Source organism: Theobroma cacao, chromosome 3, assembly GCF_053813885.1.
Source record: "Theobroma cacao isolate CCN51 chromosome 3, ASM5381388v1, whole genome shotgun sequence".
Taxonomy (NCBI): domain Eukaryota; kingdom Viridiplantae; phylum Streptophyta; class Magnoliopsida; order Malvales; family Malvaceae; genus Theobroma; species Theobroma cacao.
In genome coordinates this window covers 220,777-235,991 of record NC_142641.1, presented here as the reverse complement: position 1 = coordinate 235,991, position 15,215 = coordinate 220,777, and the positions used below count along the sequence as shown (strand labels likewise).

Genomic DNA, 15,215 nt, shown 5'->3' with positions numbered 1-15,215 from the left:
AAAAAGAAGAAAAAATTTCTTGGTGAGCCAGACTGTAACCAACTCTCATTTTATGTTCCTGATTTGGTCAACAACGATCGTGCTGGCATTGTGTATAAAAATGGACTCACACAAACACAATCATCAATGATGAACTTGGCTATAATACCCAGCATAACCGTCTCCTTAGTCCTTCACATTAGAGCTAGTTTTACTTGGCAAATGCACGGTCAGCATAATTAGAGCTAGTTCTAGAAACATTCAGCTTCCTAAAAATTAGGAAACGCCACCGTCCTCTACAAATATCAGATGAAGCAAAATGGTTCTACCTCAGGACTTCACCAAGGAAGCTACCACCATTTCTGACTTTATCTTGGCACCTTGCTAATTCTTTTCAAATTACTTGTTTCCACCAAAATTTCCAGCACACCTGATTGGTGAGTTGCTAGAGAAACCCCTAGAGATTCAAAAACTAATTTCCCAAACCCATCTTGTTTTAAACGTTTAAGATTATTTGTGAAACATATCCTTACCACACCAGCAAAGACACAATTTTTGATAAAGAAAAAAAAAGTGAGTCTAATTTTCCAGGATGCTTTTAAAACTCGATTTCTTCCCGAGGATGCTTTTAAAACACAATTTCAGTCAAAGCATGATTTGAAACAACATTTCTAATATTAATGTGGCAAAAAGCATATAGATTTAAGAAATACGCTCAAAACTGGATGAGTTTGGGAAATAATTTTTTATCGCTGTACGAATTTTACCATTGACTCCCCCATTGGCTGCTCCCATGTTAACATCAGAATGATTACCATTTACCAGCAGCTGTCCCTGACAATATCCAGGGTCATTGAGTCAAAGACTGCACATCAGTTTGCCAATCCCTCTATGCCTTACGAACACGATCACGCCATGAACCTGGTTGCTTTGCAAGCACCTAGAATCATGCAAGAATAACTGATCATCTATTTCTCTCATGAATGCATGTGCTTACAATGCAACATGCAAATGCAAATACATACTTGAACAGACAGAGTAGTCTAGAGTTCACTCACCTTCTCACTTAAGAGGCTAATAGCCAGACCATTATCGTTGCTATTTTTTTTATGTTTTTCCTCCTCCGGTTCACTGTCTGCAGTAATGGAAAGAGAAACTGTTGATGCCCCAAAAATGGCCTCATCATGAGCAGCTTTAATTTGCTCCTCCCTTCTTGCCTACATATTCACATGACATCAGCTACACCAGAGCCATCAAACTAATTGTCTCCCTTAAAGCTCAATGGATGGACAAAAAGCAGAACTGGTATGCATGAACATCAAATGGAATTTGAAAGACTGACAATACAAATGAGAGATGCAACACCTTGATGGCAGAAAACCGAAAGCTTTGACCAATATGCTTGACTAGTGCTGCATCGTCTTCAGCAACTGCAAACAAGTAAGCACATCAAGTAAGTTCTATTTTGCTCTGTTCATCTCAGTATTATATGTATTTCAAGCAAAAGGTCACAAAGTTCCCTCATAAAGATAAATTCATATATGCAGTACATATTCAATGACAACCAACTTAAGTTACTAAAATTGCTTCTAAAATACAGTTATGAAGCAATATGATAGATGTTTAACCTTCAATTTCCTCATCATCAAGAGGGGCATCCCTGTCAAACTCAAACCGTTCCCAACCAGGGCCTTTTGCAGGATCCTTTTCAGCTGCATTCAAGATTTAATATTTAATAATGGGGAATGGAGAAAAAAATATCACACACACCTTGAAAGGGAACCTACTTATTTAGCAAGATCATATAGAATCTTACAGCCACTGCCTTTCAGGATTAACATTGTCATGACAGTTCATGGGAACATATTTCATACTAACTGAAACAATGAAGAAATTATAGAAAAAGACTTTATGACTTGCAAAGCTTATAGTTTTAAAACTAGCAAACGTTCTGTGTTTATGAAATTAACAAAGATATGACAGAATCATGCACTAATATGCCAGCCTTTTAGTTGCATAAGCATTATTGCCGAAGAAGAATGTAAACATGCAACAAAATATTCACAAGACCTCTCTAGCAAACTTTAGACAGAGATCGCATCTGTATGTTAAATGCATCAAGACGAATTCAACTTTCTAGTTTAGCAGTTACCAAACTTTCATTTTTAAGATTACACTGACTTCCCATGAAGATAAACAACAGTATGCCACCTCACAACCAAAAGTATAACGCTTAATTGATAGTTTCAAGACATTAACAGCTCAAGAAGAATGGCACATAGCACCATCAAGACCCTTGAAACTAAAAAAATGACAGAATGGAAATCCATATGCAAAATAGGACAAATTACCTGTTTCAGCAAGCTGAAGTTTCATCTTGGCTTTAACTCTTTCAGCTGGTGACTGTTCACAAAAGAAATATGGCTTTTCATCACACCTTAAAGCAAGGCACTTACACACAGACAGATCTAAGCACATAAAGGTCATTGACAAAGTCACTCTTTTAGATAAAGAACCGACAGTTTCATGACTAAAATTAATGTAAGGCATACAGTCTGGACTTAGGATTGTAGACAATTTCCCAATGTCAGGCACATTGAACAAAAAATAGGTTCCTAATTCAAATACAATACAATCATACTCAGGTTCCACTCTAAATTAGTAAATCCTCAAATGTTACTTTTTGTTCTTGTTAATGGCGTACTAATAATAACTTTCGAAATAAATTTCCACGTCTCTTTCATTCAACCATGCTTTCGGTATGCTACACACATCGTGATGAGTTTAATAGACAGTACACAATTGTGGCATGAACTTGAGAAATTGAAGATTAAGCAGTTTAGGGTTCTGATTCTTTAAAAATCAAGTCGCAATAATAAATGTACTAAGCTAGAAGAAATACCTTATACAAGAAAATTAAAAAAAAAAAAGGATAAAACTGAAATGAAGAAATGAGAAATATTCATACCATCTTATCATAGCCCTCAATCAACTGCGAATAATCAACAGCGCCATTTCTTTCCTTCTTCGAATTCCCCACTCTCTCCCCATCCCTCTCTGACCTCCTCCGCTCTCGGGGAGACAAACTCCTGCTCCTCCTCCTCCCAGAACTTCGATCTCGACGCGGCGACCTACTCCTACTCCTCCTCCGATCTCTACGTGGCGACCTACTCCTGCTTCTCCGCCTCCTTCTCTCTCTATCTCTTTCTCTGTATCTCTCTCTACTCCTACTTCTGCTTCTGCTTCGCCGCCTCGAATGCCTATCCTTGCCTCTGTCTCTCTCCCTCTCCCTCTCCCCGCTGCTTATCTCCGAGACCCTAGCTTCTCTTTCCGGCTTCTTCTTTAGCTTATTTTGAATGGATTGAAGTTGAGATTCTTTCTCGAGCTTGGAAGCGGTGGCAGGGCTTGAGGCCCTAACGAAGCTGCTGAGGAAGGACGAAGACGAAGACGAAGAGACAAAAGCTGAGCTTCTTTGCGGAACCGCGTCGTGTTGATCATCGTTGGAGGAGAAGCCGAGGCCTCGTTTGAATCTGGCGGCTCCTTCGCCTTTCCGCGTAAGCTCGTCGTAGTAAGCTACCGCCTTTTCTTCTTCCATTTCTGATTTTGGTTTGCTTTGCAAACTGAATTTTCTGGGGATCGGAATGAGAGCTGAGAAAGAAAGAGCGGAAGATGAAATTTCAATTTTGATGCGATTTCTTCCGCTATCAAACTGAACAAGCCAGCGATGGAGACTGCGACGATGTGGTTGTTTTCTCAGCGGACCTATTATGGATTACATTACAAGGCCCATTAGTTAATAGTATGACTGAGCCCGTTGTGAAGATTTTTTGTGGCATGGCATTGTGCTCCAATTCATTTGGTGATGTAGAAGATAATTTTTTTAATTTTGACTTATTATTATTAATTTTATACAATTTAATTATATAAAAAAATCAGCAAGTCATGCGGACGTGAGACATCACATTATTAATATAAAAAATAAAATCATAAAACTCGAGAAACAATTATCAAGTGCTAAGCATGAGCTTGAGTTAGAACATACATAAATGCTTATATTAGTTTTCACTTTCCCAATTACGACAAAACTTTACTCAAGCAAGTCAATGAAAATTATTTCAATTTGATCATTTGATTCTATTATTATTATTATTAATTGTGGATTTAAATTTAAAAGTTTTAATTCTTAAATCTAAAATTATCCAAAATCCAATATTGTGCATCTTAAAATCGTTCAAAAGTAATATTATTAATTATATATTTTATAGCATGGCATTATGCTCGAATCATAGTTTTGCATTTTTTACATAAAAGTAATACTAATAAACACATGATTATAAAGCGTAGGCTGGATATGTTCATTTTATATTTAGATTAGATACCCATTGATAGCAAAGCATGATTAGGGAACGCCATGATGAATCTTTTTCTATATTATAAAGATTAGATTTTAGTTAATAATTAATACTAACAACTTAATAATATACATTATATAATTGTTAAATTAATATACATATAGTAACGTATGAAAATAAATGATATTTCGAACCATATGAATAAAATGAATTATGGCATAATATCTAAAATTTTTTAAATTATTTTAAAAAATAAAAATAAATTCTTGTATTTTTATTCGAACTAAATAAATTAGTAATTAACTTAATCAAAATATCATTTGTCATTTTATATTACGTGATGTTGATATAACATACTAATATATTATAATTAATAACAATATGATATGTTAATATATTATAATTAATAGTAACATGATATATTAATTAATATAATAATATGATCATATAACATTTTTCATATAAACTGATAAGTGACATTTTGATTAACGATAATTAATCAAATATTATTTATAAATACTTATTTGATTCAAAATAAAAATTTATATATTTAATTAAATGTAATAAAAATAAAAAATATATTTAAATTTCTTTTAATAGTTTAAGAGTTTATTTGGATATTATGTTATTAATTATTATATTCAATAATTATATAATAATATATTATTGATATTTAATCAAATATAATATAATATATTAGTTCATATAAATTTTTTTATTAATATTGTATTGTGTTATACAATACAGATTACGTATCATGCAATGATAACTATATTACATAATATTAAAAGTTAATACATAATCTTTACAAATTTTCTATTTTATTTGATCGGCAATGAAACAGACGTCAAAAAAATTACGTAGGTTGTTCTAGCATGCTATACGAATTGGCAATTTCAAGATTCCCTCCTACTCTTTGAAATGAAAGGACAAGAAAAGCCTCAATTCGTCTCCAATATCTGTCCTCTCATCTGAACCGTTGGATTGGATTCTCAAATCCACACTGCCATCTTTTATCATCATCTCAAAAAGAGAGAAAAAAAAGAAAAAAAGCGATGGAGCGTAAACTCCGAAGCAAATCCAAACCCAAGAGATCGTATCGGATCGGGTAGCTTTCATGATCACATTAGTTTCTTTAGCTGGCAAATTAGAGGTATTTAATAGGATTAAATGAGAGCATTAAAGATCTGACCCATCACGAAAATGGAGGCAAAAGGAAGATTGCGAAAAGAAAAAAAGATCTTTCAACTCTTTTTCTTTTCTTTGGCCCTTTTGCGTTGGGAGATGAGTCACCGTATGATTAATGCAATAGAGAAAAAGATTATGTTGTCTGTGTATAAAACGGTGCGTATAGGTCTTGCGGAAATGACGCGCAAGTACGTGACAGAGGGGGCTGGGAGGCAGGCGGCTTTCTTTCTCCTTTTGACGACGCCGTCGGTTTGGGCTTGGGAGAACTAAAAAAGAATAATGAAAAAAGCATAAATGTAGTGGGTTGACTGAAGATTCACCGTCTTGACCATCGGTCAAGAAGGATTTCTTATTCAACTTGTTTTAAGCTGCATTTATTTTCAGAATAATAATAATAAATTTGACTTGTTTGGATTTCTAACTCTCATTTTTTTATTTATATTTTATTGAGATACATTTATTCAAAACAGTAATCAACCATGCATAATCGAATAGAAAAAGAAAATATGTATTCTTTATCTGTATACGTTTTAGTATAGTTAAAATATAATAAAATTTGATAATTTGATCTATATTTTTTCAATATATCATGTCATAATAATTGAGTAATAAAGATTGAGTAGTATTAATTAAGTTTGAACAAATTTCAAACCGAATTTCAACTATTCAACTCAATTTTGCAAAAAATATGAAATACTAAACATTACTCCATAGTCCATATTTATTTGGTTTGGTTCCTCACTCATTACTTGGAATTTAAAATTTTATTTGAATGTTATGAAACAAATAAAAAATTCTTATTTTTTATTATGATAATATATAATTAGAAAGTTAAGTGATAAATTAAAAGTGAATATTGAAGAGAAAAACAGAAAAGGAAAGATCATTTCATAAACTGGTGGTCAAAGCGATGAGGCGTGAGCATGACAGCAGACCCACGAAGTCACCACTCACCAAGGAACTGTGCTCGTTTCAACTTTCAACCACTGTGTTTCAGAGTCAGAGTCAAAAGAAGAAAACCAAAACCCCTCCCCCCTCAGCCTCAGTTAAAATTAATAAGCAAGACATCCGTTATCCGATTTGTCTCTCTGCCATCATACCCCTCCAATTGGGTTATTTGGGTACGCGGCATTAAATTTCCTTTTTTTTAATTGTTTTTTATTACATGGAGGAGGAGGAGGAGGAGGAGGAGGAGTAACTGTTAATTTGACAGGACAAGGAACAAGTGGGGGATAATGCTCCCCCCTCCCTCTGCTTCAAAGATTTGCAAAGATCTTACGAAATTGGATCCTCAGAATCTTCACCTTTATCTGTCTTTTTAAATACTCTCCTCTCTCTCTCTCTCTCTTTCTTTTTCCCTGCCCTGCCCTGCCCCTTCTTTATTTAAAGCCAAAGCACCACACATTTTCTCCTTCGTGAACCGCCCATATTCTTCTTCTCTTTTTCTATATAAAATCTACATTTCTCCGCAGTGACCAAGTGCCTCAGCATTTTGCTTCTTCTTCTTCCTCCTATCTCCTACTGTTATGGCGACTGCCGCTGCGGTTTTACCTTCTGGTTCACAGGAGTTGCATGTTCTCGCCGTGGATGACAGCCATGTGGATCGTAAGGTTATCGAAAAATTGCTTAAGATATCTTCTTGTAAAGGTACTGATATGTTCAATCCATTTTTTTATGGTTTTTGGATGAAAAGTTGTGGTTTTTAGCTGACGTTGAAGATTGGGTTTGCTTCTTTATTTTGGTGCAGTGACGGCTGTGGAGAGTGGGACAAGAGCTTTACAGTATCTTGGTTTGGATGGAGGAAAAGGGTCTCTGGGGTTCAATGTAAGTAAGTGGTTTTATCTGTTTGGTTGCTGAGCAAATGGTAGAAAAGGAAAAAACAACTTTTTGAGTGTCAGTTTTGTTCAAAGGGAAAACTTTTTATTCTTATCCTCTTATCACAATCGCATTTCTCAGCAACCAGATGAAATGCAACGTTGGTTGTTTTGGCTTTGTTCTGTTCTTAATTTAGGATGGTTTTTTAACGATTGATTTGCTGTTTGATGGCTGTGATTACAGGATTTGAAGGTGAATCTTATAATGACTGACTATTCCATGCCCGGAATGACAGGATATGAGCTCCTCAAGAAGATCAAGGTTAGCCTTGGTTTTTTAAACTAGTTCCTGAAATTTGACGATCATCCTAATCCTAAAAATGGTTTCAAAATTGAGGTGAAAGTTTCGGATATAGTTGTTGACTATGTTTAATTTGATTTGGAACAGCAATCATCGGCTTTCCGAGAAATTCCTGTGGTGATCATGTCCTCTGAGAACATCCTCACTCGTATTGATAGGTATGCTCTTAATTTAATCCCTTTGTCTCTTTTTTTTTTGTTTGCATCATTCAGAATTTGGTCTTGACTGATGTTTATGTTTGGGATTTAAGTGTAAATATTAGTGAAAGAATCTTGTCTTGATATGATTTCTGTGAGCATGATGTTGATTGATTCTGCTGTTTTTCTACTTGCTGACAAATTCACGGTAAGGCCAAATCTGGAGATATATTCTAAATTGGTTACATCCTTATACAAGAAAATCTGGGAAAATTGACGTGCATGCATTTTTTATCCAAATCCTAGTGGGTTGAAAACATTGGACGAAAATTGAGATAAGGAATCTTATGAATCCTATTGAGTTAGCAGCCATTATTGATAGGATTTGTCAAACAGATGAGTCATTATAAGATTAGATTTAGGCAAATCCGCTGATTTTTTGTAATCAGACAAAATTGATAAGATTGTATTCTGTTCTTCGTATGGATTTGTTTGGGGAAGAGACCAACCAAAATCTTGATACCAAGAATAGATCACTTGTCTAGTGGTCATGCCTCGTAATAATGTTCTGATTATTATTCTATGTGGATCTCTGCATGTGATGTCAGGCCCGCACTCGTTTTTCTTTTTATTTTTTAATTTATTTATTTTAAAAATAATATTTTCTTTTAATAAAAGTCATTCAATGCCATTAAAAGTTTATTCACAAATTGGATAAATCTTATTAATGTTTATAAAAAAATTTTAAATGAAAGTCATTTGATGTAATTAAAATTATATCTATATTTATAATAAAAAATATTGAAAATGGCAATTTAAAAGTATAATGAGTAAAAATATTCATTTTCATGGATCTAAAGTTTTTATACATATAGTGTAGATATACATAATCGTTTAAATGGTTGAACATGTCCATGAGAAAACAAAATATCTGGAGGACCTAACTAATGGAAGAGGAAGAATATTGTGAGGGGTGGAGCAGTGGTTAAAAATCATTTCCAGCTTAGATGTGATGTTGACATGAAAGATTAGATGGATTCCTGTGTGGAGTAGGGATTGCCAACTTTGATCACTGCAAGCAAGGCTTCCATCTTATTCCATGAAACTTGGTGGGATTGCTTGAGTGCAATTCCAACATCATCCCCATGAGACTAATAGTAAAACCTGTTGAGGAGTTACACGCCATCAAGATGTAATGATATGGTTTTAACTTTTAATCTGCTTCTTTGCTATCGCATTTGATGTGAATGTGCTCATGCTTGATATTGGTCTGTATGTTTTTCTCATATGTTTTCTATGCAGTATATCATTTTCTTTTATTACACCCTTTGTATAAATGCTGGCACGAAGCAAAACCCTTGGCTAAAACATCTTTTTTTCATGGACAGGTGTTTGGAGGAAGGGGCAGAGGAGTTCCTAGTCAAGCCTGTAAAACTGTCAGATGTAAAACGGTTGAAAGATTTCATAATGAGAGGAGAAACAGAGGAAAATGGTGGGAGTAGAGTCAACAAAAGAAAGTTGGAGGATGATGGTCATCCCCCGTTGTCTTCGTCATCATTATCATCATCATCATCATCAGCATCAGCGCCATCATCTCCATCGTCACCACTATCACCCCCACCTTCGACTTCGACTGTAGCCCCATTTGCTTGTGACCTAGGAACCACAGAACTACCGACATCACTTCTGCATTCTTCCAAGAGGTCTAAATTCTGCAACAGTGACTGATTCCCCTCTAACCCTTTTCTTTTTCGGTTTTTTGTGGTAATTTTTGTGAATTGTTGTCTATATCCTCGTAGTTTCCCCAGTGTGGGGTTTTAGGTGAAGATAACTTTTTTGTATATTGCACTAACACTGCCCTATTTGAAGCTGACAAGAACTAATTAGGACCAGAAACAGAGAAACGTAGAGAGATAGAAGAAAATACAAAAGATATTCCTTTCGGTCTAAGTAGGAAAAGAAACTTCATCAGAATCAATGAAATCCCAAATATTAGAGGCTCATGTGTTTTCACACCGGTCCATGATTATGAAAAATACACAGTATTAGATCAGATGCAAATCCCTTGACAGCATTTGTCAATGCAAAGTTAGTGGTGATTTGTGAATGTGATGATGCTCCGTGCATTGGGTGTTTAAAAGAATTGGATGGTGAATACCGAGCAAGCCTCAACTCAACTGCCACGTCACTGCAAAATGCCGACCAATCTCGGAAGGGTGTCCAAAAATCTGCAAACAAGATTTTAATGAATCCTTGCAGTAGTTGAATGGTTAGGTAGAAATGGCCTCAACTGCATCAATCGCATTCCACCTTCTGTATTTTTAAGGCTACAACACCATTATTTTCACTATCTAATGAGATGATGCTCCATAAAGGCTTCAACTTGTGTAATGAAAACCATAAGTTGGATGATGGTCCCACTCATTTACTTTTGATTTGGATGGTCTGGTGAAGTTAAACTACTACTATGAACTAACGTTAATGTTTTTACAAGTCTTGAAATCAAATTTATTTGTACAAGAAAAGGTTACCAGTTTCCTTACTGATGAAGGATTTGGTGATGATTCAAGGGATTTGAAACTGGTTTTGGAAAAATACGTTGTTCAAGTAATATTCACAGAATGACCCTGTACCAGCTTTGCCTAGCTGAATGCAGAAATCTGATCTCTCTAGGGGGTAATGGTTGGTACATTCAAAACATTTTACCTTAAAAAAATGTACCATTGGGAACAGCTACAATGTTGTTTCCATGTTAATGTCATCTCATCTAACTTTTCACATCAATTTTCCCATTTAATCCTTGGGTTGAGCAGCAGTCTGTGGCAGACGAGAGAACAAAATCCTGAACATTATCCAGGAAATGGTCGCACAAAGATCCCAGACTTAACTATTTGCTTTGTAAATTTACAACTCGGTTGCTATGGGATTTTCTCCCAACCATGTCGAGCCAAATGGCACCTTGGTTCCAATTCCAAGGTTTTGATTGTCAAACACAACTTGGTTTCTAACGTATGAGGGCATTGTGAATCCTTGTTACAATCATAAAATAAATAAATTAATATATATACAAGCTGACAATCACAGAACATAGAAAATAAAATATGTAAAGATCACTCGAGGCAGTGTGCCGGAGTTGCCGTATTTGCCTAGAAGTTGGCCATTGATTGTACAAAAAGAAGAAATTGACACCATATCTCTTGCATCCTCCTAACAACTGTAATTGCACGGTCTCCCTCTCCCAAGGAAAATTATAGCATTTGACAAGGAAAGGAAGCAGTAGAATAAAATGTGCAGGAACCAGAAAGATGATGTTTCTGTCACCTGTCAGGTCTCAAGTTTTCACTTTCCCTCTTCTATTTTTTAGTTGGCATAACTTCATATGCAATGGTAATTGTAAATAAAGATTCAGACAAGGGGTAAAGTGTGAGAATTAGTTTTTTACATAGGAAGGATGACAATGATTGTGGCAGACTATGGAAAATGAGGTATGGCGGCAAAAGTCAAACCCCCTCATCATCCAGGAGTAGTAGCTGACTGTTTTCGTTTAGACCTCAGAGTTACAAATGGCAACTTTGGAAAGAGGGCATTGTAGTCATTTAGAAGAAGAGACAACCGGGGAGTGAAAACAAATCAACCGGTGAGCAACTACCTTCATTGAAACTGTCAGCAAAAGACTACCAGTACACTGGACTGCAGTTACTCGCACCACATTGCCTAAAAGCACCAAAGGAAGAAACCAGATGAGGAAGTTTCCTGCCACTTTTTTACTACCTTCAGCAGCTTCATCTCTAGTTTTCGGTTAGGTTATGATGGTTCAGCCATGGCTTTTGCCATGTGCTATATTCTTCTTCTTGTTTTCCTCCTCCTATGTTGTTGCTCTATCTTCCAGGCATCAACTTTTTCCCCACTTCACCAAAGTTCAGTTTATATCTGAATCTTCACCTCCTCCCACCTCTATGGTTCAAAGCCTGGCAATGCCACCGGCTCTACCATCATCGTCATCATCTTCAAAAGGGAAAGTTGTGAAGATCATTGTTGCCACGGCTGCAACTACTCTATTTATTGCCTTGGTTGTCTTCTTCTTTCTCAAAAAGTTTACAAGATGCTGCCGGAAAGGTAAGTACGAGTCAAGCTTTCGTCGAGAAGCCGTGGTGATTCCTGATGAGTTCAAGAAGTATGGTGGAAAAGTTAAAGGCTTGATCGTTGATGAAAATGGAACAGATGTTCTTTGTATGACAAAACTTGATCGAAAACTTAAGAGCAACTTTCCAAAGGTCATGTTTAATCCTAGCTATGAAGAAGATGAAGAAGAAAAGAGGATAGTTACTACACCAGAGAGATCAAATAAATCAAAACCTCAAGAGGATTTTCTGTTCCTCGGTGTGCCATCTGATGTGATTAATGATCCAAATGAAGAAAAGCCTATTCTCCAGACTCCAACTCTGCTGCCTCCAGTTTCAACAACACTACCACCTACACGTGATTTACATCCAGCTCCTCCTGCTGCGATGATTTCAACGAAGCAAACAACAGCCCCTCCTCCTCCACCACCTTCCATAAAGAAAGCTCCTCCTCCTCCACCACCACCTCCCCCTCATCCTTTGCTAACGCCACCAGCACCACCAAAACTGGCCAAAAAAAATCCTGCGGCGCCACCTCCACCACCGAAAGCAGGGGTTTCTGCTTCAATACTAAAACCCCCAACAGCGCCAAGAGGCACAGCAAGCAACAGGAATGGAGCAAGTACATCGCCAGAGAACTGGAAAGGGGCTGGCTTTGGCCAGCTGAAGCTGAGGCCTCTGCACTGGGATAAGGTTATAGCTAATTCTGATCATTCCATGGTTTGGGATCAGATCAAAGATGGATCTCTGAGGTAATTATATAGTCTTAAAACATATGCACAGTTATTGTTTCTTTTTTTAGAATAATTTCTTTCATCATTCCAACCCATTTCCATATCCATGTCTTCTTACCGATTGTCATACTGTATTCAGATTTGACGATGAGCTAATCGAAACTCTATTCGGATACACTACCTCCAACCGGAAATCACCAGACAACAATAACATATCATCTAATACTTCAGGTAGTTCCAGCAACACCCCTGCAGCTCAGGTTTTCATCCTTGAGCCCCGGAAGTCACAGAACACTGCAATAGTGTTAAAATCTCTTGCGATATCTCGGAAGGAAGTTATTGATGCCCTTCGCGAAGGCCAGGGACTCAGCTCTGAGACCCTCGAGAAACTAACCAAGATTGCTCCAACCCGAGAAGAAGAAGCTAAAATCCTTCAATTCAATGGCAACCTTGTGAGACTTGCAGATGCTGAATCGTTCCTTTATCATGTCCTGAAAGCTGTTCCTTCAGCATTTATACGTATCAATGCAATGCTTTTTAGATCAAATTATGATTCAGAAATTCTGAACCTCAAGGAATACCTGCAAACACTCGAGTTGGCGTGCAAGGAGCTAAGACGCCGAGGACTACTCTTAAAACTCCTGGAGGCTATCCTGAAGGCCGGTAACAGGATGAACGCTGGAACTGCGAGAGGCAATGCACTAGGTTTCAACCTTAGTGCTCTTCAAAAACTTTCAGATGTTAAAAGCACTGATGGAAAGACAACTCTTCTTCACTTTGTTGTGGAACAAGTTGCTCGGGCAGAGGGTAGAAGACATGTGATCAACAGGAACCACAGCCTTGGAAGATCCAATAGTCAGAGAAACAATGGCGATGTAAATCCAGATAACCTGATGCCAGAAGAGAAAGATAGAGAATATATGATGCTAGGTTTACCCGCATTAGGAGCCTTAGGTTCTGAATTCTCCCATGTAAAGACAGCAGCTACCATAGAATACGAAAGTTTCATCAATATATGCTCAAACCTGACAGGCCGTGTTGCAGAAAGTAGGCAACTCGTAACATGCTGTAGTAACAAAGAGCAAACTGGTTTTGTAATGGAAATGAAAGGGTTCTTAGAGGATTGTGAGGAGGAGCTGGAGGTAGTGAGAGAGGAGCAAATAAGGGTTATGGAAATCGTGAAGAGGACAACAGAATATTACCAGGCAGGAGCATCCAAAGAGAGAGGAGCAAATCCACTTCAACTCTTTGTTATTGTTAAAGATTTTCTTGATATGGTTGATGGAGTTCGTGCAGACATTACAAGAAAGCTGCAGCGTACGAATGTGATACACAGCGCAGGATCATCACCACCACCATCACCACCTAGGAGAACTCCCCTTAAATTAATAAATTTCCGTTCACAATTCATGTCAGACATGTCTAGGACCTCTTCTTCCAGTGAATCAGATGATGATTTCTAAAAAGAGTTTGCTACAGCTCTCTGAATTTTATTAATGAAGAAATGAATTGGAGGGTTGGTTCTCATGGAAGAAAAGGAATCTATGAAATTTAACAGATTCCTAAATTTAGTTTCAGAAGTTGATTTGTGTAACGTTGTAAGATAATCTTTTGTCATGAGCAAAGTAGACTTGGAAGTTTATCAACTTTTTTTTTTTGGAAAATTGAGCATTTCATTCATCAACCAGGAGTGAACAATTCCTGTGCAGAGAGCAAGATCAGTCCCTGGTTGTAAATGGCCGTCAAAACCTATAGCAACTTAAAATCCAGGCTTTACAAATAGAACACAGAGCAAGACAGTCCCAACCTTTTCCTATACAAAGAAAAGACCATTGCCCTCAAACAAATCATGACAGCTCCTATACATCAAATCAAACAACAAAATAAAGATCCTGTTTCACCAGAAACCAACATCAAAACACTATCAACACAGCACAAATCATCTCCAAAAAAAGCAGCCATGAAGCTTAAAACTTCAACTCAAAAACCAACCAAATCAAACTGCCAATTCCAGTGCATCCCATCCACACCATAACAAACCAAACCTGCTGTGAAGAGCCAGCATCCTGTTCCAAACTCCCATCCATTCTACTCATAAGACTTTAAACTCATTGTCATGACGACTAACCCCTTGTTTTGCTAACCTGTCAGCAAGGTTATTTTTTTCCCTAAAGATATGAATGACCCTCCACATCCTGATTTCCTTCTTCAGCCGCTCAATTTGAAGGATCCATTTCCTCATTCACCAAGGTGATCCAACAGGTTCATTAATCCAATTAACGCATTAACCAAGTCGCTTCCAATGATCAAAGTATGAGACTGCGCCCATTTCGAAGCAGAAAAAAATAAGAAAGGCCTCCCTAATTGCCATAACTTCAGCTAAGTTGGAATCACCCTCTCCAATGCACTTCAAAAATAAAATTTTAATCTGCCCCTTCTCGTCTCTTAGAGCACCCCCAATGCCAGCCTCCCCAGAACATCCACGAGCAGCTCCATCAGCTTTGAATTTCATCTCACCTTGGCTTGGTT

At 36.9% G+C, this 15,215-nt stretch overlaps 3 protein-coding genes across 3 annotated transcripts; 2 read left to right on the top strand and 1 right to left on the bottom strand.

Moving 5' to 3' along the window:
- Nucleotides 1–127: 127 nt before the first annotated feature.
- LOC18603818 (serine/arginine-rich splicing factor) lies at nt 128–3,731 on the bottom strand. Its single transcript, XM_007036015.3, has 6 exons — nt 2,948–3,731; nt 2,331–2,382; nt 1,608–1,691; nt 1,345–1,409; nt 1,038–1,196; nt 128–919 (listed from the first exon to the last, which is right to left on the bottom strand). The coding sequence occupies exons 1-6, from the start codon at nt 3,572–3,574 to the stop codon at nt 869–871; spliced, it is 1,038 nt and encodes a 345-aa protein (XP_007036077.3). The 5' UTR covers nt 3,575–3,731; the 3' UTR covers nt 128–868.
- Nucleotides 3,732–6,481: 2,750 nt separating this feature from the next.
- LOC18603816 (two-component response regulator ARR6-like) lies at nt 6,482–9,844 on the top strand. Its single transcript, XM_007036013.3, has 5 exons — nt 6,482–7,166; nt 7,267–7,343; nt 7,578–7,655; nt 7,782–7,852; nt 9,220–9,844. The coding sequence occupies exons 1-5, from the start codon at nt 7,046–7,048 to the stop codon at nt 9,557–9,559; spliced, it is 687 nt and encodes a 228-aa protein (XP_007036075.3). The 5' UTR covers nt 6,482–7,045; the 3' UTR covers nt 9,560–9,844.
- A 1,659-nt stretch (nt 9,845–11,503) lies between these two features.
- Nucleotides 11,504–14,332, top strand: LOC18603815 (formin-like protein 4). The gene is made up of 2 exons (XM_018118328.2): nt 11,504–12,704; nt 12,826–14,332. Exons 1-2 carry the CDS (start codon nt 11,638–11,640, stop codon nt 14,147–14,149), a joined length of 2,391 nt encoding a protein of 796 aa, XP_017973817.2. The 5' UTR covers nt 11,504–11,637; the 3' UTR covers nt 14,150–14,332.
- Nucleotides 14,333–15,215: the final 883 nt, after the last annotated feature.

Coding starts and splice junctions, on each gene's coding strand:
- LOC18603816 (XM_007036013.3), top strand. CDS start 7,046: ATGGCGACTGCCGCTGCGGTTTTACCTTCTGGTTCACAGGAGTTGCAT. Junction 7,167..7,266: donor TAAGATATCTTCTTGTAAAG/GTACTGATATGT, acceptor ATTTTGGTGCAG/TGACGGCTGTGGAGAGTGGG. Junction 7,853..9,219: donor ATCCTCACTCGTATTGATAG/GTATGCTCTTAA, acceptor TTTCATGGACAG/GTGTTTGGAGGAAGGGGCAG.
- LOC18603818 (XM_007036015.3), bottom strand. CDS start 3,574: ATGGAAGAAGAAAAGGCGGTAGCTTACTACGACGAGCTTACGCGGAAA. Junction 2,383..2,947: donor TTGAGGGCTATGATAAGATG/GTATGAATATTT, acceptor TTTTGTGAACAG/TCACCAGCTGAAAGAGTTAA. Junction 1,197..1,344: donor TTCGGTTTTCTGCCATCAAG/GTGTTGCATCTC, acceptor GTGAATATGTAG/GCAAGAAGGGAGGAGCAAAT.
- LOC18603815 (XM_018118328.2), top strand. CDS start 11,638: ATGATGGTTCAGCCATGGCTTTTGCCATGTGCTATATTCTTCTTCTTG. Junction 12,705..12,825: donor ATCAAAGATGGATCTCTGAG/GTAATTATATAG, acceptor TACTGTATTCAG/ATTTGACGATGAGCTAATCG.